This window comes from Sus scrofa, chromosome 11, assembly GCF_000003025.6.
Source record: "Sus scrofa isolate TJ Tabasco breed Duroc chromosome 11, Sscrofa11.1, whole genome shotgun sequence".
NCBI classification, from domain to species: domain Eukaryota; kingdom Metazoa; phylum Chordata; class Mammalia; order Artiodactyla; family Suidae; genus Sus; species Sus scrofa.
Window position 1 is genome coordinate 65,351,908 of NC_010453.5, and position 23,774 is coordinate 65,375,681.

The following is a 23,774-nucleotide window of genomic DNA, read 5'->3' on the forward strand; positions in this document are numbered from 1 at the left end:
TGGTTAATTGTTTCATACTCAAAAAAAAATAACGTTCATTAAACAAAATTTAGCAATTATAAGAAAGTAGAAAAAGGAAAAAACAGAAACCACCTAAAGACTAAATATTCATAACTATGCCAAAGCATTGATCTCTTTTTTTTTTTTTACAATATTTTTTCTAAGGAAGTGTAACATTTTTCATTAAATACAATTTTCTAAGAACATGTCCTTCCTTTTTTTTTTTTTTTTTTTTAAAGAATATGTCCTTTCTTTAAATCATCTTTTTAAGTGACTGGAAATTCTAATTGTTTCCAGATTCTCTTCCATTGCAAATGTATAATAATTTAAGGAAAAGACTTTTTCTCTATTTCATATGAAAATTGTAACCAAACATGAAAAAAATCAAATAAATTATTTTTACAGTCTGGCAATTTTGCTGAGTAGATAAGACAGTACTGTTATGTATCTCTGATCTTATTTCACTCTATAAGGTTTTTGACACTGTTAAGTGTGTTAAGGATACAATGTAATTGAAAACATTCTCTATTGCATACTTGTTTTTCTTTTGCCTCTAATTACTACAGAAAAAATTAAAGTATTTGTGTAAAGAGTTTCTTTCTGAGTCCAGTTATTATAATTTTACTTTTTTTTTTCTTTCTAGGCCTGCACAGGCAGCATATGGAAGTTTCCAAGCTAGAGGTCAAATCGGAGCCACAGCAACACAGGATCCGAGCCGTGTCTGCAACCTACACCACGGCTCATGGCAATGCCAAATTCTTAATTTTACTGTTTTTAAGAACAAGAAATAAGTAACTTCTTTGAAAATAGAATTTGTTTCAACAACATTAGTTGGGTTCTGAATTGGTTGTTGAATTTTTGCTATTCGAGTGATGGATGTCACATTCTTACTAACGTATATCCACAATCCTTACAGCACTTTGGATGGGAAGACGTCCATGGGAGAGTATCACAATATGAGAATATTAAAAGTTAGAGAGAAATCTGAGAAATCATCTAGTTTAACACTTTCACTTTACAGACAAGGAAATTACCCCACAGAGATTCTGAAGTAAAGCTTAACTACTTTATACTAAGAATTAGACATCAGGGTAGAGTTCAAATAAATTCAGTTTGTGACTAATATCTTTGTTTTATACTATACTAACATGAAAATTTCTCTCCCTTATATATTTGCATAACGGTTATCAATTGCGTTGACTTATTCAAACAACATCAAAAACAGTGAGTTTATTTTTCTAAGAGCTCTTTCTAGTGAATATCTTATGTTTTACAATAATTTCATAAAGATGATTTAACTTAAATTACCTCCCATTATCAAGGTTTATTTTAGCAAGAATATAAAAGGTAATGATCTTTTATGATGTTTACATCCTCTTTATAGCTTTATCTGTTCTAAATATTAACTATTTTTTTAATTTCAAGAATCCATTAACTAAGATGTTCTATGAATACAGGTAAGAATATAACAAAATTCAAATAACTTAAAACTCAAACATCTAATTATTGCTCAAGGTCCTCAGTAAAGTTATAAATACTAACAGTTGATATGAGACATGATTTTAATACCTTTCAAATATAAAGCTGGGTGTATTAGTTTTTCTAAATTGAAGTGTTTATTGTATTGTTCTACAGCTGAATAGTTAGGAATTTAGTTTTCTCCTTCAATAAAAGTGTAAAGATTAACATCTGGATGTATTAACCATTATCTTGGGCAGTCAAATAGGAATTCTTTGACAATTACATCAGGTAAGGAATGCCTTGTCAATGTAACTGATGTCCAAATTATTTCAAGAGGGTCTAATGCATTTTTCTCCGAATTCCTTTCAACATTGCCACGTGCTCTTCTCCTTGAGCAATCTTCTGTTTACTCACGTCCTCTTTACTGCGGAAACAATCACTGTGGTTTCAGATACTTTGCTGTCTTTAAAGTACAGGCTGTGATTAAATCTAAATGGAGAGTCTTTGGATACAATTCTAGTAACAAGCTCTGAGAACCACCTCTGAACTCCAGGTAAAAGTAACTGTCTCACTTGAAGCTTTCCTGGACCACTTTGGTCACCTTTAATATGGGCATAAATGTACAGTAAACCATGTGAATCAAGTTCTGGTCAGGAAGAATCTTTCCAGATCAAGTTTTGTTCAGGTGCTTATACAATGTTCAGGAATTAGATGCAGCAAGTTCTTGCACAAGCTGGTGTGCAGTGACACATCTCTCATTATTAGTCTCACTTTTCCCCTTTACCTACAACTCATTTTTCCTCTAGCAAATGTCTGTGTCATTTCATATTCTTCTAGGATAGTTGCAGGTAATATTCTAAGTATGTACAGCACACAGTGAAAGAGAAGAGCCTTAGAAATAGTTCTTTCACAGCTGCTAGAATTTATAATTTCCTTTTGTTTATTCATATAATCTATGAAGACAGAGGAAATTATTCCTTTTATTTCAGTCTTCTAAATTACCATTCATTTAAATAACTTCTAAAAGGACATTGCTGTATTTGTCACTCACAACAAAAAGGTAAACTCTATTAACTGTTTAATTGCAGCTGAAATTTTTCACCAGCAGACTCAATTTAAAATCTTCTCCAAGAGTTCCGGCTGTGGAGCAGTGGGGTAATGATCCGGCATTGTCTCTGTGGTGGCGCAGGCTTGACTCCCAGCCTGACACAGTGAATTAAGGATCTGGCATTGCTGCAACTGCAGTGTAAGTCGCAGCAGGGCTCAGATTTGATCCCTGGCCTGGGAACTTCCAATGAGCTGCCAAAAAACAAACAAACAAAATCTCTAAGCTGCATTAATTTCCCCTCCATAAACTTTTAACCTTTTGGTTAGAATCTTTAAAGTTATCTTATTAGTGTATATTACTGATAGCTTAATGAAGTATTTATTAGCCCATTTGCAGAGATCCAACTGACCATGGAGGAAACAGGATTTTTTAAAAAAAATTTCAGGCCCAATTCACTTCTGAAATTTCTCTCATGGATTTTATTATTTTCCCTTAGATTTGAAGGATTGATTTCAGATGATTGCTATGAATGAGTTTTAGGTTCTTCTTGAGGTGGGCAAAGTTGGGGCTATTGGTGACTTAGGATCCCACAGAACACACACAAGTGGATCAGAAGAAATAAGCCTAAAAGGAGGTCTTTAGACAAAAGGAAACACATGAGAAGCATGAGAAACGAATGATAAGCAGTCTGAACCAAATTATTAGAGGTAAATGTTTAGGCCTAGGTCAAAATATTGGCTACATTCTGAAGGAGCTGTCAAATGCAGAGTTGGAAATAGTTTCAAGGTCATGCAGAACCAGGCAAGGGGCAGGGCAACGGGAAGGAGGTATCTTCCCCCAGTTTCTGGATACCTGTTTTCTAGGTAAACTGTCCTAAAATGCTTCTGTTTTTTGTGCTTTCTAAATCCCTTTCCTATTGTCAACAGAACGACTGGAAAGACTCTGTTTATTCTAAGACAGTCTCTTCCCATTTTTTTGGTGCTGTGGGCTGAACAACGATGCGAGGATGGCGGGGGAAAGGGAATGGGTCAGACTGCAAGTGGTGGAGTCTGCAGTTTATGAGCAAATTCTTTTCTGCTTTCTACCTTGAGCTCAGGACTGCTTTTTCCAGCGATGAGCAAAAACAAATTTCAGATGAAACTATTTCTTTCTGAGTTAAAAACAAAACCTGCAGCACAAAGATACTCAGTGGTTTTATCCTAAGTTGCCATTCATCTGTCTCCATAGTGTCTGCATTGTTCATCTACATTTGTGAACCAAGGGTCTGAAGCAAAAAAAATGGTGAGGGCATCTAAGAAGCCAGAAAAGCTGAATTTTAAAGTTAGGGAAACTCAAAAACCAAAGAAAAGACTGGATCAGGACTTAAGACTCATAAAGGAGAAAATTCTGGTGAGCAGTGGGTATGACAACCTGGTATAATTATAGTAGCTCATAAGAACTGATCCTGCTCCTCTCTATGTGGCTTTATGATAACTTACATCCTTTAAATGAATATTGTCAAGGTCACAGTTGCTATGTACTGTTTCAACCAACCAGCCTTCAGGAGTAATCATGTTGAGGGTTAGGAGGGGAGATTCAGGGATATCCAAGAATTTTGCCACTGGTCCAGCGACGTCATTAGCTGTTAACGTCAGTTCTGGTTCCAGAACAAAACGGTAAAAGCTGTTAAAAGAAAATAAAGTATGTACTGTGACTGAAATTGAGATTTCTTCTGTCTGAAATATTTTCAAACTGAAAATGGCTTAAAAGAATGACAGAAAGTCTTAAATTAAAACACAGCATACTAAAGTTAATGCTTATGCAAATGGTAGACAACCTACTATTTTGCTTAACTACTGTCTTTTATAGGATCCTGCATATTATATACCCTTGTTAATTATTTCTTCATGAACATGATTAGAATCCCCTTAAGGAGTTTCTGCCATGGTACGGTGGGTTAAGAATTTGACTGGAGTTGTTTGGGTCTCTGTGGAGGTGTAGGTTGGATCCCCAGCTCTGCACAGCGGGTTAAAAGATCCAGTGCTGCTGCAGCTGTGGCTCAGATTCAACCCCTGGCCATGGAACGTCCATGTGCCATGCGTGTGACTGAAAAAGAATCCCTTTAAGATATACTGACTTACGCAGGTTCCAGCAGTTTATGATCTATACTCACTCACTGACTTACCTTTAAATTTGACCATGGTCTATTTGTCACCATTTTATTAGCTGTTAGCACCACTAATAACATGAAGAGAAATGATAAATAAAAATGAAGTAAAATTTAGGCTAAAATTTGGGTTCCAAACTAAAAAGTGCAATTAAATAGGACTGAGTTCAAAGCAGCTGCTTATTAATAGAGCTTTTAGAAATATGTGTGGGAGTTCCCGTCGTGGCGCAGTGGTTAACGAATCTGACTAGGAACCATGAGGTTGCAGGTTCGATCACTGGCCTTGCTCAGTGGGTTAAGGACCTGGCGTTGCTGTGGCAAGCTGTGGTGTAGGTTGCAGACGCGGCTCGGATCCCGAGTTGATGTGGCTGTGGCGTAGGCCAGCGGCTACAGCTGTGATCAGACCCCTAGCCTGGGAACCTCCATATGCCGTGGGAGCGGCCCCAGAAAAGGCCAAAAGACAAAAAGAAAAAAAAGAAATATGTGTGATTTTAACGTATTTTATTTAGCCTTATCCCCATGTAGCTTACATAATAAGAAATAGTTATGATATTAAGAACAGTGGCTTTCACTACTTCGGGACTGCAATCAGGGAGTCAGCCATGCTGTGGTCCCATCTCCGTGGGGCAGGATCAACTCCTAGCCTCCGGTAGTTCCTCACGTGCCACTGGAATGAGGGCTGCGACTCCTCACTACTGGCTGGGGGAGACCGCCCTGAGTCCTTGCCACAAGGGCACCTTCTGCAAGCTTCGAGAAGCAAACAAGACCAAGAGAGAAAGAATGCCAGTAAGACAAAAGTCACAGTCTTTTATAACCTAATTGCTGAAGAAACATTCCATTTTTCTGCCATATTCTTTTCACTCAAGGAGAATCTCTGCCGAGGGTGCATCCTTGGAGGCGGTGATGGCTGGCAGCCTTGTCTGAAGCTGCCTAGGGCAGGCAGGCAGGCAGAGTCAAAAAAGAGGGGTAAGGAGGGACCCTGGAGAGAACCTAGTCCAAGCCAAGTACCTGGTATTGTCAAATGCAGGAGAAATGTCTTCAAGTAAGTAGTATCCCATGGATGTGACAAACAGCAATTTCTTCTGGTGACTTAGTAAAAACAATTCAGAGACAAAGAAGAACTTAAAATCTACCTTCGGGGGGAGGTACAATGCATGAGAGATGAAGAGGGAGTTGGACCACACTTCTGAGAAGCTGAGATGACAAAGAATGGAGAAGAGGAGGAAAGGCAGGGCTCCAGAAGAGAAGTTACGGGAGTGGTTTATTTCTTTTTTAAAGTTGAATAACTCCTAACACTGCAAGAAAAGGGCTCATAGAGAGGTTAGAGATACAGAACAAAGGAATGATGTGAAAAAGCCAGAATCCAGAACAAACGGAGAAGCATGGGATCACCTTAATCAAGACGAAAAAGAGTAATTCTTCCCCTACCACACAGGAAGGCTGGAGAAGTACAGGAGACAGAGGGGAACTGAGGGAGTTCTTGCCCACATCCTCTGTCTTCTCTGAGTAGAATGAGATGGTATTCTAAAAATTAAAGGCCATGAATTGTAAAAAAAAAAAAAAAAGTTACATAGACTCAGGAGACCATACTGGGACGCACTCATACCCTGTGACAATAACAGAGCCCAAGAGAAAGAAAAAAATACTCCGCTTCTTTCCTGGCAAGGACTCCAGCACAAGAAGCCGCGGGCTCTTTGTTTACTGGCTCCCAACTTCCCTTCCCCTCTGTAATCAAAGCGCTCTTCTTCCTCTGCCTTGTGGGGACCTGTACACATCTGTCATGGTTGCCAGTCCTGAATTGTGATTTCTCTTCTGATGCTAAATAACCCCATCTTTGCTGAAGAAATATCTAGCAGTCCATTTGTTTCAGGTCAGCAGAATTAATGTATCGACTAGTTTGCATGACACATGCTACTGAGTAAATAAGATTCTGTTGAATGCATATTTTAAAACCAGTTTAACAGTTTTTGTCTCATGCACCATTATTAACCAAAGAACCTATCTGGTACCTCAGGTATTATTTCACCTTAGAGAAATCAAGTTCCTTCCCTCCTAACAGACTGTGCTGGCTTATGTTCAATATTCCCACTCTTTATTTAGCTTTGCAGAGATACTGTGGAGAGGACTCCTACTTGTGTGAGTTAAAATTCTGTACTCGAGGAGCTAACAGATCTCTTAGCGGCTAAAATGAGATGAAAGCTTTTGTTCACTTTTAGAAACACATGGTAAAATTCAAAATACAAAAGATAAATAAGAAGTATGAAAAATGGATGAAATACAGAGAAAAAAATCTCAGTAAGGGAATGAATATACCCTAAATCTTCATTTACATTTTTTACTTTTCCAATTTTATTGCTTTCCAAATATTAAGAATAATTACCATGTTTGAAATAGATGCTCAAGGCATTAATCTATAGTACCTTTATCAGTTATAACAAATATAATTCAAAAAGGTATTAACTGAATGCAACCTTTCTGTCTCACATGTATGTATATTTTTTTGTGTAGAGTTATATAGTGAAATTATACAGAGGAAAAGCACGTTAACAAGCTTTTTTTCTGTCCCATTACCTTAGGAGTGCTCTATATTTCTATTAGTAAGAGTGGCTCAAAATGACAGCAGTCCTAATCCAAAAAGAAGAGGAAGAGTATGTTTTGTCTCTCTTGGAGAGACAATGTTATTTCAACAGATCAGTATTAATGAGAAACATTTGCAATTAACAATAAATAAAATCTTCTGTATCAGTGTAAAATCATTCTAAACTAATTAGATCTTGATACTCCCAAAAAAACCAAATGTGGTGATGTAATTCATCTCTGAAGTACTGAAAGTATAGCTAAATAAAACAATGATTTAATTCAACCTGCTTTCCTATCGGTATATTTCTAAATAGGTTTTCCTAGATCACATTTTTCTTTTTGTCTCTTTAGGGTCACACCTGCGGCATATGGAGTTTCCCAGGCTAGGGGTCCAATCAGAGCTGTAGCCACTCGCCTACACCACAGCCACAGCAATGTGGCATCTGAGCTGAGTCTGGGACCTACATCACAGATCATGGCAACGCTGGATCCTCAACCCACTGAGTGATGCCAGGGACTGAATCGGCGTCCTCACGTATGCTAGTCGGGTTTGTCAACCGCTGAGCCATGATAGGAACTCCTAGATCACATTTTTAAAACTACCCACAGATGAACATAAATCCAAGTACATTCTGTGATTAGACTAGGTCAATTTTACTGGTTAGGTTATTTTATTTTTATATCAATTAAGATTAATAAATTATCTCTGATCTCCTTATCTATTTCAATTAACATTTTGTGAAGAAAAATACAGGTGCAGTAGTTGCGTTCCTTTTTTTCTCTTAGCACGTGAAAATTTTCCAAAATGAAATTACATTCATGTAGACCTACCTTTTTAAAGGGGCTTCTGAAAGCTTCCCCCTGCAGTTCATGAACAACTTAATCTTCATGTTGATAATCTTTCCAAGGACCTATTAGAAAAAAATTCCCGTATTTGACATTAACGTTAAGCTAATTTTTATTGAACATGTACTATGTACCAGGCACCACATTAACACATGGTTCTTATCTCATCTGATCCTTCTGAAATAGCTTCTTTTACAGCTGAAGCACAGCGAGCTGTAGTAGTCATTCGCTCAAGATTACACATAACTCATGGCAGAAGTTAGATTTACATCCAAACAGGTGAGCTCATTGCCCAAGAGTTCCTGCCTATCTTTTGCCTAAGGAGACTTTGTTTCATGGTACCTACACCTCCTTACCAATGAAGAACAAGAAAAAAAATTAGAACCTTGACCTGCATACAAAGTAGTGACATCACAGCAACAATAGCGAGGATGACCTGATCCTTTTGGAATTTCACCTACACTGAAGAGATGCAGGAAGTATTTGGCTACGTAGAGATAAAATGTCTTTTTTTTTAGAATCTTTCCTAGGGCCCTGAAATAGAATTATTAATTTTGATAGTACCCACCTTTATACAGGGAACAAGTCAGTGAAGATCAGAAAAGTATTAGACAACAAAGGACATAGGTAAAAGAATAAAACAGATATGTGGAATGGAAAAGATACAGGTTTGAGGAGGAATGAGAATATACAGACTAAGGATTTAAGAGCCTTGAGTTTTAATTCCCATTCTAGCATGCCTCACCTTAGCTACAATGGAGGGTGCTGAGCCACTATTCCTCTGAATAATGAAACTCCACAGGGATATGGAATTTGTAAACTAAAAAGCATCATACTACTTCTTTCCTTATAGGTATGATTACTGATTTCTGTTTTCTAAAGAATAATATGAAGAGTATGTCTAAAGAAGTTAAAATCTGAAGTTATACAAATGCTGGAAGAAAGAATGAGGCAAGTAAATCAACTATAGAATGCTTTCAAGGTAGAACTGCAAAGGGTTTCCAAAATTATTTATATACATTAATAAATACATTTATAACAGATACCTGCAATCCATTTTTCCAATACAATCTGGTAAGTCAAATTTCTGAGAGAACTGCATTTTGAAATTTTGATAGAATATACACCAGTATGACCCAGCTTGATCACTTACACTTTTCACCAGACTTAATATCTAATTACCATTGCCTGTTTCCAAAGGTCAACTGTCAAAGGACAAAGAATTTCCAATTCTGTGAATATATTCCCTACTCAAAGCTGCATCACAATTTGAACCTTTAAAATTTTCAGTACAAGGATAAGCCACATAATGTGCTTTCTAAACATGCTGCCTCCTAATTTTCATTCTCTTCTTTCTTAGCAAAAGAATCTTCAGGTTTACATAGTGTCCACCTGCCCCGAGACTCGCGGGAGCCAGCTGGCTGGCTACATTCTGGTCAGTGGGATGTGACTGGATGGAACAAGTTGGGGTGGTGCCCTTGTTCTCCCTCTACTGCTGCAGAAATACAGAGGCTGTGCTGTGATCTTGCACTGCTGTGCTTCATGAGGATGGCTGAACAACCATGCGGAAGGTGCCTGGGGCCCTCACACTGTGCACCTGCCTTAGCAAGTTCAGGCGGCCTGCACTAGATGGTGAGAGGACAGAAATAAACTTCAGACTTGAAGGTACTACTATTACTTTGGCCTTTGTTACCGTGGCCAAACCTACTGCATCTAACTTTCATGTCCCTAGCTTCCATGGCTAATGTTATTATACTTTACATTTATTATACTAACTAAGCTTAACCATCAGCTTCTCCGGGAGCCATTCACCACAGCTGGAACAAGAAAGATGTAGGTGGGAAGATACTTGTATTAGCTCAGGCTGTGGTACCAAAACACCACAGCCCAAGTGGCTTGAACAAGAGAAATTTCTCCCTTTCAGGTCAGAGTGCTGGCACATTCAGTTTCTGGAGAGGGCTCTCTTCCTGCCTCACAGATGGCTCTTCCACCGTCATGTATTCACATGTGCATGAGGAAAGAACTCTCTCCTTCTCTTCTTCGTTTAAGCCTGGGTTACAGCCCAACCTGTAAGACTTCATTTAACCTTAATTACCTCCTCAAGGTCATGTTTCCAAACACAGTCACACTGGGGGTCAGGGCTTTAACATATGAATTTTGCTGTGATGGGGGCAACAATTGCATCCACATTAAGAGTTAACCCTGGTATTGCCATCACACCCCAGGCACAGCTCTAACATTTCATTTTCTACATTAAAATATGACCATCTATTTGAAATGTTGTATAAAATCATCAAGAGCAAACATTTGATTGTACTGCAAAATAGACCTGAAAAGATTATAAATTTTAAAATAAAAGTAATAAAGGTAGTGTATAACCATATAATAAATACATATAAAATACATAATAAACTATAATATTGTCTTACAATCAGTAACTGTGCCATCTTCTGTGCTTCTCTTGTCAATGGGTCAACAATAGCAATGACATCAAAGACCATATCCTCCTCCTGAGAATTTATCTTTATAATGCTAGAAAAATTAAAACAAAGATGAAATAATACCACTTGCAGCAACATGGATGGACCCAGAGATCATCATACTAAGTGAAGTTAGACAGTGAAAGACAAAAGACATATGACATCACCTACATGTGGAATCTTAAAAAAAAAAGATAAAAATGCACTTATTTGCAGAACAGAAACAGACTCACAGACTTTGAAAAACTTACGGTTACCAAAGGGAACAGGTTAGGGGTAGGGAGTGGACTGGAGGTTTGGGACGCACACTGAGGTATATGGAACAATTGGCCAAGAGGGACCTGAATGTATAGCACAGAGAACTCTACGCAATATTCTGTGATAATGTATGTGGGAAAGGAATCAGAGAGAATGGATGTGTGTACATGTGTAACTGAATCACTATGTTTTATAGCAGAAATGATCACAATCTTATAAATTACCTATACTTCAATAAAACTTTGAAAAAAAGATGATCAGTTAAGTTTTTTTCAATCGCCTAATTAATCAATCGTAGCTATATACATTCTTACAAACCACTTTATTTCTCACTACATAAAAAAATCCTGGTTATTTCACAGAAGAAAATACAAATTCAAAAGTTTGTGTTCATTAAATTAGAAAACTGGAGTTACCATCATGGCTCAACAGAAATGAATCTGATTAGCATCCATGAGGATGCAGGTTCAAACCCTGGCCTCACTCAGTAGGTTAAGGATCTGGTGTTGTTGTGAGCTGTGGTGTAGGTTGCAGACTTGCCTAGGATCCTGCATTGCTATGGCTGCGGTATATGCCAGCAGCTACAGCTCCGATTTGACCCCTAGCCTGGGAACCTCCATATGCCATGGGTATGGCCAGAAAGAGACAAAATGACTAAATAAATAAGAAAACTGCAAAGAATTAGAGACAATGAAATATTTTATGAATGAATGATTTTAAAAAACTATCCAAAGAACAATACTGTTATAGTGAAAAAACTGATAATTTAAGCCCCTCAAATTCTTAGGGATCCTACAAGGTAAAAAATGAAATGAAGATGCTTTTGCATTTGTTGAATATATTTTCTCAGATTTGAGAAGGGTAAGTTAACTATCCAGGGTTTATCAAATTTAGTATTTAAAAAATCCCAACATATTATAACAAGAAAGTTGAACCAAATTTATATTATTTTCACCCCAGTCAGCCTCTCCACATCTCCGCCCCTCTTTCACTGATCTAAGTTCTAAGTCAGAAGATGGACTAATCTGTAAAGGAAAATGTTGGGAAAATCATTAAAAGCACAGAAAAGGCCAGCAGGAGATAATCAATTCTGTATTTAACACGATGAAAAGTTTAAAGTATATATTTAATTAAAAGTACAGAATGGTCCAATTGAATTACTATTTTAACACTGTAATAATATAGGAAGTCAATTTTTTTGACATGCATGCATGAAATGTTTTACATATTACAAAATGAAAAGATTACCATATCAAAACATACCTCTGTAAGATTACAAGATATTAGTCTTCTTTGGCACCGAAAGACCATAAATATCTAGACTTTTTACAGTGGAAAAATTAATTTCTCAGCAATCAAATAAAAGCTAATGTAAAATTCCTTCAAATGTGGGTCCCTGACATGACATGAAAGATATCTTATTTTACATGTAGTTGATATGACTGACTTATATTAAAATAGAAGTGGTAGAATCAGACACAACAGATCCCAGGGGATAATTTTGGCTAGAAATAAGGGCTACAAATCAGATGTTTTAAATTACAGAGACTCCAATGGTTAATTCCTTTAGTTATCGGAGTGAAAACTGTATAAATTACTCTCATACTTGTAGCACTAGTAAAAAACTGCTTGTTTCCTGAATGCTCTGTGAGGCATTACTATGGCTAAAGTAGGTGTCTGTTTATTGCTACTCTTACGTTTTTTACCCCAGACTACTGCCATTTCTGCGAGGTTCTATGAATCAGAATTCCATAGTTCCCATCGTCGAGTGCCTACAAGAGTTGGCGAGGCTAAAGGATGTTTTCCTTCTTCACGTCTCTGGTGAGCCGGCCACAGAGAGATTCTCAGGGTGTTTGGAGGGCAGGGGGCAGCAGCCATTGTCCAGCTCAAATACTTTGCTACTGCTCTGCTTATGCTGTCGGCGCAAGGCCCCTGTTCTACCTTCCCTGAGACCGCCCCCTCTACTCTCTGACTCCTCGGCTGTATGTGTGTTTAGCTTTGTGACAGAATGCTCCCATCTTCTGTAGGACACACACTGTGTACCCAGGTCAGAGGAACACGAAGTGAGACAGGTTTCAGTCCATAAATGTGGGGTTCTAGTTTGCTCTAGATGTTCCCTCTTTACAACTACCTCTCTTCCTGATTGCCAGCCCTGTGAACTTCAAGTTCCAGCGTCCTCAGTCAGCAGCCTTACAGAGACTGCCTAACCAGTTCCCACAACTGTATAAGGTCAAATCCTCTAACAACTCATTCACTCATACATGCACATACAAATTCTTATCTATACACTCCCCATGTACAAATGCACACATATACCCCATACATGCATGTGTGTTTACAGGTACATGGAGATTGTGCAGATCTAGAACTTATGTATGTATGTATGAGTGCATTATATCTACATACACATATAACAGTGATTCTACTGCTCTGACTGACCCTGCCTACACAGCCCAGCTTTGCTAATGTGTTTCTCTCTACTTTTCCTAGACTTCCAACAGAGTCACTGTTTCTTCAATAAATTAAGATCTTCAATCAGACTATCATTAAGTCCTGCTGGCCCAGATACTACATTTAAGGTAGGTTTTTACATTTCTTCCGGATCAATGTGAGCTGATTTTAACTTTCAAGTTCAATCTTATTTATCTTATTTCCAAGTTGTGGAAAGTACTTCATTATTTGTGTAACAAATTACACATAATAGCTACACTGCTTTAAATATCTACTATATCAAAACAGTAGGCCTGACTCTCATAAAACCTCTGTAAGGGTAGGGATCATCACCTATATTTTATTTATTTATTTATTTGTCTTTTTGGCATTTTCTTGGGCCGCTCTCATGGCATATGGAGGTTCCCAGGCTAGGGGTTCAATCGGAGTGGTAGCTGTAGGCCTACACCACAGCCACACCAACGTGGGATCCCAGCCGTGTCTGCAACTTACACCACAGCTCACAGCAATGCCGGATCCTTAACCCACTGAGCATGGCCAGGGATCGAACCTGAAACCTCATGGTTCCTAGTGGATTCGTTAACCACTGCGCCATGACGGGAACTCCATCACCTATATTTATAGACTAAGAAAGTGAGGATAAGAGAGGTCACATAGCTGGTAAAGTGGTAGAATGGGATCCAAACACTTTTTTTTTTTTTTTGACAAGAAAGCTCATGCTACGTCATATAACCAAAGTTTATCTAGATATATATATCATACCAACATGTGAAAACACTTGGAAAACAAAAGTTAAATGCCTAAATTATACACACAAATCCCGAAAATGGCACATTACTGACGTGGCATGTTAAAAAAGGGCAGGCATTAGATGAATATGTATTGTTGTATAAATACAGATGTACCCAATACACGTATACTACATGTCCATTTATAAATATTTGTAACAATGCCCCAGAAATAAATGGAAAAAAATTGGAGAACTGTAAACCACTGTCACAAAATGGCACCATATCCTTCCCTCTATATAAAATAAGTCTTAATTAAAAGCAGCAGGACATATTGACTGATGTGAAAACACAGAAAGAAAGCAGATACTGCAACAAAATTCAAGTGTTTGTAGATCAAACACTTCAGACATTTAATAGTTCCAAACATGTCAAAATTCCTAAATACAACTATGCAACAGTATAGTGACTGATGTTTACAGTGACAGTCGGGAATAACTTGCGTTAAAGTATCCTTAGCATTTGGCATTTAAGAAATCAAAGACGTGTGTAAAGAGTACTCCATTAAGTGTGTTTAAAATACTTAAAAGTATTGACTCTCAGTCTAGTTAACTGAAAAAACTAAAAACTTCCCTCTCAATAGTACTAGAAAATTTCTCTTTAGAAAGTAATTTTCCCTAAGAATAATATCAAAATGTGTGAAAACATTTCCCTAAGAATAATATCAAAATGTGTCAAAAGATACACTTTCTTCAGCTAAAGAATGGGTAAACAGAAGCAATATAAGACTGAATCCACCATAAAACCAGAAAACTTAGAAGGAAGTGTCAGCGATTTTATATCAGCCGTTTAAGTAATTTGTCTCAATGTAGTTTTATAGGAACAGTGATTAGAAAAAGTTCATATAATAAACATGCCTAAAGTTAGTTATGTAATGTCTAATTGATTATTTTATCCTAAATACTCCTTAATTTTTAAAAAAAGGTTCCCTCTGGGACACAGAAAATTTTATGTATAGAGATAGAGCTTGATGAATTTTACTTTAAATATCTTAAAGCAAAAGTATTATATGGTGAAATTATAAACTAGTTTATTATTCTAAAACAGTATTTCTCTTAAGATTGTCTTCAAAAGCCTAATTTTTATGAAATAATACATTTTTTTTTTGTCTTTTTAGTACCACAACTGCAGCGTATGGAAGTTCTCAGGCTAGGTGTCAAATCAGAGTTGCAGCTGTTGGCCTACACCACAGCGACAGCAAGGCCAGATCCAAGCTGCATTTGTGACCCATGCCGCAGCTTGCGGCAATGCTGGATCCTCAACCCACTGGGCGAGGCCAGGGATCGAACCCGCATTGACATGGATACTAGTTGGGTTCTTAACCCGCTGATTTACAATGGGAGCTTCCTGAAACAGTGAGTTTTTAACAAAGAGTGTTCCATAAATAAATTTGGTTAACTGTTGAGTTAACCAAAAATGAACTTTACTTTTGTTTTGTTCTAACTACATCTTATAAAGGTCAATGTGTTGATGCAGAATGAAAAAAATCTTACTCCCCCCCCCGCCAAAAGATGCGGTATTCTCTAAGCTTACTTGACGAGAGAACAGTTTTCCCCTCAGAATCTATCTGTCGACATCTCTACCATAACGTTCCATAGAACACATTTTGGGATCTGCTGTTGTAGTTGTCTACACGTTATTAATAAGAACTCTTCAATCTTCAGTAACTGAGCCTTTTATACACTTGAGAATATAAAGATCTTATTATTTACAATCATTATACTGCAAAAATTTCAAATGATCTTTTTTCTTATTCTTTTTTTTTTCTTCTTCTTTTTATAGCCACACCTGTGGCATATGGAAGTTCTCAGGCTAGGGGCTGAATCAGAGCTGAAACTGCTGGCCTATGCCACAGCCGCAGCAACACCGGATTCAAGCTGCATCTGTGATCCACACCATAGCTTGTGGCAAAACTGAATGCTTAACATACTGAGTGAGGCCAGGAATTGAACCCACATGCCCAGGGAGACAATGTCGGTCCTTAACCTGCTGAGTCATGGGGGGGTAATCTCACTCCCTAATCTCCAGCAACTTTTAATTCTACTTCAACTTTTGCTATATTATGAATACACATGGTAACCATTTAGAGTATAAGATGCAGTGAAAGAAAAAACACAGCACAAATACATTCTTACCTGTGATTCTCCTTAAGAAATGTGACATCATACCGAGATGCATGGTTAGGCAAAGAGGAAACAAGGGCATCAATTTTCATAATAAGGTCACTCAAGCTGGAAAAACACAATAAACAATGAATGAGTTTTTGGGGAAAAGATAAGTCTGTATCACATGTCACAACGTCCTGAGAAAAGAGAATGTAATGTAAACTATCTCCAACAGACAAACTAGTAAATGCCCTTTCTTCCAAACCTGAAAAATTTGTCAAAGTAAGATGACTGCTTTTAGGTTGTTCTACTTTTTTTTATCATTGGTATGATATTTAAACACAAAAGTAGTGTTCCCACTAGGGTCTATAAGAATATGGAGAATCATTTAAGTCAATATTTGCTTAGTGCTGGTTATGTACCCAAGGGTTGAGGCCCACATAGGAAAAAAAAAGAACAAAAAGTAAATGAGAGGATATCTACTTTCAAAGAATTTTTAATATACTTAAGAAGCTCAGATTTCTGTGGTTGCAATTTGTCTGAAAAGGGAAAGGGGAAGGAAGGGGAAGGGAGGGGACGGGAAGGAGGCGAGGCAGGGGAGGGAAAGGGACGGGAGGGCAGGGGAAGGAAGAAAGAAAGAGGGAGGGAGGGAGAAAAGACAGGTATCTTCATTTTACAAAAAAAAAACTTAGATTGAGAGTCGTTGAGAACTCTGTCAGTATCTCTCTACTATATCTTTTGCTGGACTATACATCTTGTAAACTGCATATTTTTTCTATTTGTAATACCTACCATATCTTTCACAAGCTTGCATTTAATGCCCACTTAATAAACATAAAATAAATGAATTAACCAAAACCATAATCTATTCCTAAACTTTCTTGTCTCTTTATTTTTTGGTCTTTTTAGGGCCGCACCCACGGCATATGGAAGTTCCTAGGCTAGGGTTTGAATCGGCACTACAGCTGCCAGCTCACACCACAGCCGCAGCCACACAGGATCTGAGTCGCATCTGTGACATACACCACAGCTCACAGCAACCACACAGCCAGATCCTTAACCCACTGAGAGAGGCCAGGGACTGAACCCGCATCCTCATGGATACTACTTGGGCTCACTAACTACTGAGCCATGACGGGAACTCCTGAACTTTCCTAAAGGTGTTTATTAGCTACACGGTCTCTAAGACGTAAAATTATAGGTGCAACAGAGGAAATATTTATGATCAAACATGCTCCCCATGCTTCTTCAAATGGGCTGACTGCCTAAGTTGCATGCTATGTACTGAGGGGAGAGGGAGATGAGAAAAGGAAAATCTTTGAGGCACCAGACTTTTCTTAGAATCTCTGCTGACTATTCAGCTATCCAGGTCAATTTTTTCTTTTTGAAAAATACTTTGAACTAGAGAGGGGAAGGGGCACTAGAAACTCAGCAGTGGAGACTTGTGACTTGGAGCTATCTCTCAGAACAGGACAAGCTGTAACCATTCCACAAGAGGAACAGATCTTTTTTTTTTTTTTTTTTGTCTTTTTGCTATTTCTTTGGGCCGCTCCCGCGGCATATGGAGGTTCCTAGGCTAGGAGTTGAATCGGAGCTGTAGCCCCTGGCCTACGCCAGAGCCACAGCAACGCGGGATCCGAGCCGCATCTGCAAACTACACCACAGCTCACGGCAACGCCGGATCGTTAACCCAGTGAGCAAGGCCTGGGATCAAACCCGCAACCTCATGGTTCCTAGTCGGATTCGTTAACCACTGCGCCACGATGGGAACTCCAAGAGGAACAGATCTTATGGCTCCTATGGGTAATGGTTCCAAGGATTCTGTTTCTGGCATTGAGGGTTCTTCCTGGTTAACTCACTCTTGAAAAATCATGATTAGAATGTATATCTTTAAATATGTTCAGATTTAAGTGACTATTTATCTAATCACAATACAACTCATTTAGCGTTATTCATGTGCATATAGCAACTTAAGGCAATTAGAGGAGACAATGTTAGAGCTTACCGTTTTAATTTTGTTCTTCTGGTGGTTTTTGCTTGAAATGCAGTGTTAAGGTGGCTAAGATTCTGTAAACTACTTAACACTGTAATATTTTTGACTCAACATCTCACATGAAATGTTACCATTATATTTATAAAAAATGACAAATTACTGAATTATATGCTTTTCAATATATGCTAGACCTAAATTACATAATTAAAAATTTTAACTTCAATGGTTTTTAAAAGTTTTCTTTAGTTTTATTCCACTTCAAAATAACTGTGGGGGGCTGAGGAGAGGGAGAGGTAGGAAGTGGAGCTCTTGTTCTCCCAAAAATTCATTAAAAAAAAAAATTCACGTTGAATGATTCACACAGAATGCTGCATGATTCTACTGAACGCCGGAAGAAGACCTCAGACTTTCAATAAGGTAAGAAAACCTCCACATAACTGGGTAGGACAAAAGAGGGAAGAAGAGAGAGAGAAGAGAGAAAAAGGAGTCAGGACAAGACCAGCACTCTTCAGAGGGAGGTGTGAAAGAGGAAAGAAATCCAAACACTGGAAGGGCCCTGGATTGGTGGGAGAGCCACCGAGAAAGAGGCACCTCAAAGCCTCAAAGAAAAACTCAACAGATGAACTGAGGCGACAAAGCAGAGAGAGCCACAGAGACCCATCAATACCACGGCCCTGGGTGCACCCAGCCTGAAACACTCGGGCAGGGGCTGGGTGCTGAGGCTTAGGCCTTGAAGGTCAGTCCCAGAGAGAAGACTAGGGTTCTCAAGGAGGTGAGAGAGTGGGTGCCACAGCCGAGGGAGTGCGGGAGGAAGGTCTGGGCTTGTAAGAGAAGCGAGGCGCCACTGCTGCGGAATATGAGGTGTGGGGGGGACTGCTATAGGAACTTCTTTCTCTGCAGGAGTGTGTGGGCTCTCAGGTGGCAGGGCACCTCTTATGTGGGCTATGGGGACAGGTGCAATCTGCTGCACTCATCTCAGGCTCCAAAGATGAGTGCAGCTGCCACTGCCAGCTGCCCCCACCACCCCAGGGGACTGAAACTGCTGCAGAGAGTCCTCTAATGAGGCACCGACTTTTGCCCCACCTCCCTGGGAATGCTCCCAACTGTTGCCACTGCTGAGGGGCATATGACTGGGTGCCATCTTCACCTCTCTGGAGGTCGCTGCCACTGTTGAGGGTCCTGCAACCAGGTACTGCCCACCGAACCTGCCTGCCTGTGGGTCACTGCCACTGCCAAGTGCCTGGAAGCACGCTCCAGCTGTGCACCTGCATACATTATCCCCTTAACAAGAGGATAATGGCCTTCACACACACAGACAGCAAGTATCCAAACCAAAAGCAGCCCTCACACCAAAAAAATAATAAACCTAGACATGCTACCCAGGGATGCTCCCATATATAGCCCTCCAAGACTACAGTAAATAATTGTTTCCCCTGAACTCACAAAGTAAGAAAAATACGAGCAAAATGAAGAAGCACAGGAACCATTCCCAGTTAACAGGAGAATTCCCCTGAAGGAGCAAAGAATGAAAAGGACCTCTTCATCTAACAGACACTGCGTTCAAAAAGAAGGTAATGAAAATACTGAAGGAATTAATAGCGGATCTCAAGAGTAATGCAGAGTACTGAAAAAGGAACTAGAAACTATAAGGAGGAGGCAATAAAAATTGGAAAATTCATTTGCCCAGACAAAAGCTAAGCTAAAGGCAATGAATAGCAGAATGAATAACACAGAGGAACAAATAAGTGACTTGGAAGACAGAGAGCAATGGAAGTCATCCAATCTGGACAGCAGACAGAAACCAAATGAAGAAAAAAATAAAGCAATATAAGAGATCTATATGACAATATAAAGCAGGCCAATTTATGCATAATAGGAATCTCAGGAGAAGAAAGAGAAAGGGGTATTGAAAATATATCTGAAGAAATTATGGCTGAAAACACCCCAAATCTAAAGAAGGAAACAGATATCCAGATACAGAAAGCAAAAAGAGTTCCTGACAAGATGAACCCAAACAAATCTACAGCAAAACACATTATAATACAAATGGCAAAAGTTAAAGATAAGGAGAGGATTCTAAAGGCAGCAAGAAAAAAAAAAAAAGAGTACTTACGAGGGAATCCCCATAAGGTTAATAGCTGCTTTCTCTACAGAAATACTGTAGGCCAGAAGGGAATGGCAACATATAGTCAAAATTCTAAAAGGAGTCATTTCCAACTTGGAATAGTCTATCCAGCAACATTATCATTTAAAATAGAAGGAGAAATAAAGAATTACTCAGACAAGCAAAAACTAAAAAAAATACAGCAATACTAAATCTACCTTAAAAGAAACATTGAAAGGTTTCCTCCAAATAGGAAAGAAATAAGAAGATATAGGATGGAAGAAATCACAACTGGACAATAATCACTTAAATAAACCAGTATACAGATTAAAAAGGGGGAAAAAAAAACCTATCTGTGAAAGTGGTGATAAACACACAGATCAGCAAAAGGATAAACATGAAGATGTAAAAAAGGACATCGAAATAATAAAATGTGGGGAAGGACAATAAGAAAATCTAGACTCTTTTTTTAGTGTTTGAGTCTATATGACTATCAGTCCAAAGCAAGCAGATATATGAAGAAGTTAAAATACTCACAAAACAGGGAAACCACAAGTCAAAAAACAAACAAAAAAAACGACCAAGAGATTCACAAAAACTGAAGAGGACACAAGCATAAAAGGAAATCATCAAACCAAAAAAAGAGAAAGGAACAAAGAAGAAACAGAAAAAAACTGGAAAAGAGGTTTAAAATGGAAATAAATACAGATGTATCAATAATTACCTTAAATGTCAATGGGCTGAATGCTCCAATCAAAAGACACAGAGTGGCAGACTGCATAAAAAAACAAAGGCCTGAAATATGCTGCCTAAAAGAGACCCACCTTAGGGCAAAGGACACATGAGACTGCAAGTGAGGGAACAGAAAAAGATATTTCATGTGGATGGAAATGATAAGAAGGATAGAGCTGCAATAATCATATCGGACAAAACAGACTTTGAAACAAAGGCCATAAAGAAAGATGAAGAAGGACACTATTCAAGATAAAAGATCAATTCAAGAAGAGGATATTACACTGGTCAATATATATGCCCCCAATATAGGAACCCCCAAATGCATAAAACAAATACTAACAGACATAAAAGGAGAGACTAATGGAAGGAAATACAGTAACAGTAGGAGATGCTAACGGATCTCACATCAATAGACAGGTCTTTGAGACAGAAAATCAAGAAGGCTACAGAGATCCCAAATGACACAACGGAACAGTTATACTCAAATGATATTTATACAAATGGGACCTAACCAAACTTGGAGGTTTTGCACAACAAAATAAACCACAAACACAAGAAAAAGACAACCTACAGAATGAGAGAAAGTATTTGCAAATCAATGCAACCAACAAGGGCTTAATCTCCAAAATATACAAATAATTCATACAACCAAAAACCCCCAAAAAACCCAATCAAAAAATGGGCAAAAGACCTAAAAAGACATTTCTCCAAAGAAGATGTACAGTTAGCCAGCAGGCACATGAAAAAATGCTCAACATCACTAATAATTAGAGAAATGCAAGTTAAAACTACAATGAGGTACCACTTCACACTGGTCAGATTGGCTATCCTTAACAAGTCAACAAATAACAAATGCTAGAGAGGGTGTGAAGAAAAGGGCACCCTCCTAACACTGTTGGTGGGAATGTAAATTGGTACAACCACTCTGGAGAACAGTATGGAGGTTCCTCAGAAAACTAAATATAGAACTGCCATATGATTCAACAATCCCACTCCTGGGCATATATCCGGACAAAACTAATGAAAGTTAAAAAGATACATGCACCCCTATGTCCACTGCAACACTAACTGCACTTGGCACTAATAGCCAAGACATGAAAACAATCTAAATGTCCATAAACAGATGAATGGATTAAGATGTAGTACACATGTACAATGTAATACCCCTCAGCCATAAAAAAGGACAAAATAGTGCCATTTGCAGAAACATGGATGCAACTAGACATTCTCATACTAAGTGAAGTAAGTCAGAAAGAGAAAGACAAATACCATATGATATCACTTCTATGTGGAATCTAAAATATGGCACAAACAAGGCTATCTACAAAACAGAAACATATCACAATCATGGAGAGCAGCCTTGTGGTTGCCGGGGGGAGAGTAGAGGGAGCTGGATGGACAGGGAGTTGGGGTTAGCAGATGCATACTGTTACATATGGAATGGATAAACAATGGGTACTACGTCCAATCTCTTGATATGGAAGATGATGGAAGACAGCATGAAAAAAATTAAGAATGTACATATATGTGTGACTGGGTTACTTTGCTAGACAACAGAAATTGAACAAAAGTGTTTCTTAAAAAGTATAGTAAATCAACCATACTTTAATAAAAAAAAGCCAAGGCTTTAAATACAATGGATATTTACATGTGAAGTAAAAGTATAAACACAGATATGGGAATTATACACACAACATTTAGGAAAATGGTGACCTCTTGGGAAGGGAGGAGAATGGGGCAAGTGAGTAAGGAACAAAGAGAGTCAGGTCCAAGGAAAATAAAACAGTAACATCTACAGTTCGGTGGTGGTGCGCATACAGATATCCTTTACTATTTCTTTGTATTTTCTACATGTCTTTTATTATATCTTGTGTTTGTATCTGAAACATTTTCTAATCTTAGAAAAAATCAGATGCAAAATATGAAAGCCTATAAAATAACTGCTCTTAATTTTTAATTTTTAAATTTTTAATTAAATTAATTTTTAAATACTTACTCCTCTGAGTCGATTTCCGTAGTTTCAACAATGTCTTCAATTGCATCTATTAAATTAGTAGCTGTTATCTTTTCCAATAAGTAAAAATCTTCTGCATAGAAATTATCATCTAAAGGTCCTAAGAACTTAAAATAAAAGCAATTGAATTACTGGGTTTCTTCTATAAGACATCAACTTGGGAAGTATTTTCTTATCAAATAGATATTTCTTTAAGCAAAAACTGATTTAACAGATAGTGGCTATTAATCCCACCATTTACTAAATCCACTGCGAAACATAGAAGACATAAATATTTCCTCACTTTGATATTTCAAATAATATTTGTAGAGGTACTAGAGTTCCCTGGTGGCTCAGTGAGTGAAGGATCCAGCATGGTCACTACTGTGTCTCAAGTCACAGGTTTGATCCATGGCTCCAGAACTTCCACATGCCATGGGCACGGCCGAAAAAAAAATCTGTATAAACAACAAAATCAAAGTGGCAAAATAAAGTAGCAAATTATTTCCATCTGAAAGTTTTATTTTGGAACATAATGCTTCCAAAAACCTAAAGCTTTTGATTCTAAAGTAAATTATGAAAGTGTTCATCTTTCATAAATCTTTTAAGTATTTTCCTATACATCCATAAATTGTAGTAAACTATACTATGTAGATTGGAATATATAAACAAGACATAAAAGAGTGAAAACCAAGAGACAAATGCCTAATTACTTAATGCCAAGCAATCTTCATCTAACTGATGTTTTATAAATTGTCTGGAGCACAAAACGTTCATGTAGGTTAG

At 37.9% G+C, this 23,774-nt stretch overlaps 1 protein-coding gene across 3 annotated transcripts in view; it reads right to left on the reverse strand.

The window, feature by feature from the left end:
- The window catches only part of UGGT2 (UDP-glucose glycoprotein glucosyltransferase 2), a 169,584-nt gene that overhangs the window by 44,700 nt on the left and 101,110 nt on the right, over nt 1–23,774 (reverse strand). For all 3 annotated transcript variants that reach the window (XM_021065792.1, XM_021065791.1, XM_021065793.1), the window contains 5 exons: nt 22,992–23,116; nt 16,194–16,289; nt 10,511–10,613; nt 8,067–8,146; nt 3,988–4,171 (listed from right to left, as the gene is read on the reverse strand). In XM_021065792.1, the coding sequence (XP_020921451.1) occupies nt 3,988–4,171; nt 8,067–8,146; nt 10,511–10,613; nt 16,194–16,289; nt 22,992–23,116 (588 nt within the window). The remainder of the gene's footprint in view (nt 1–3,987; nt 4,172–8,066; nt 8,147–10,510; nt 10,614–16,193; nt 16,290–22,991; nt 23,117–23,774) is intronic.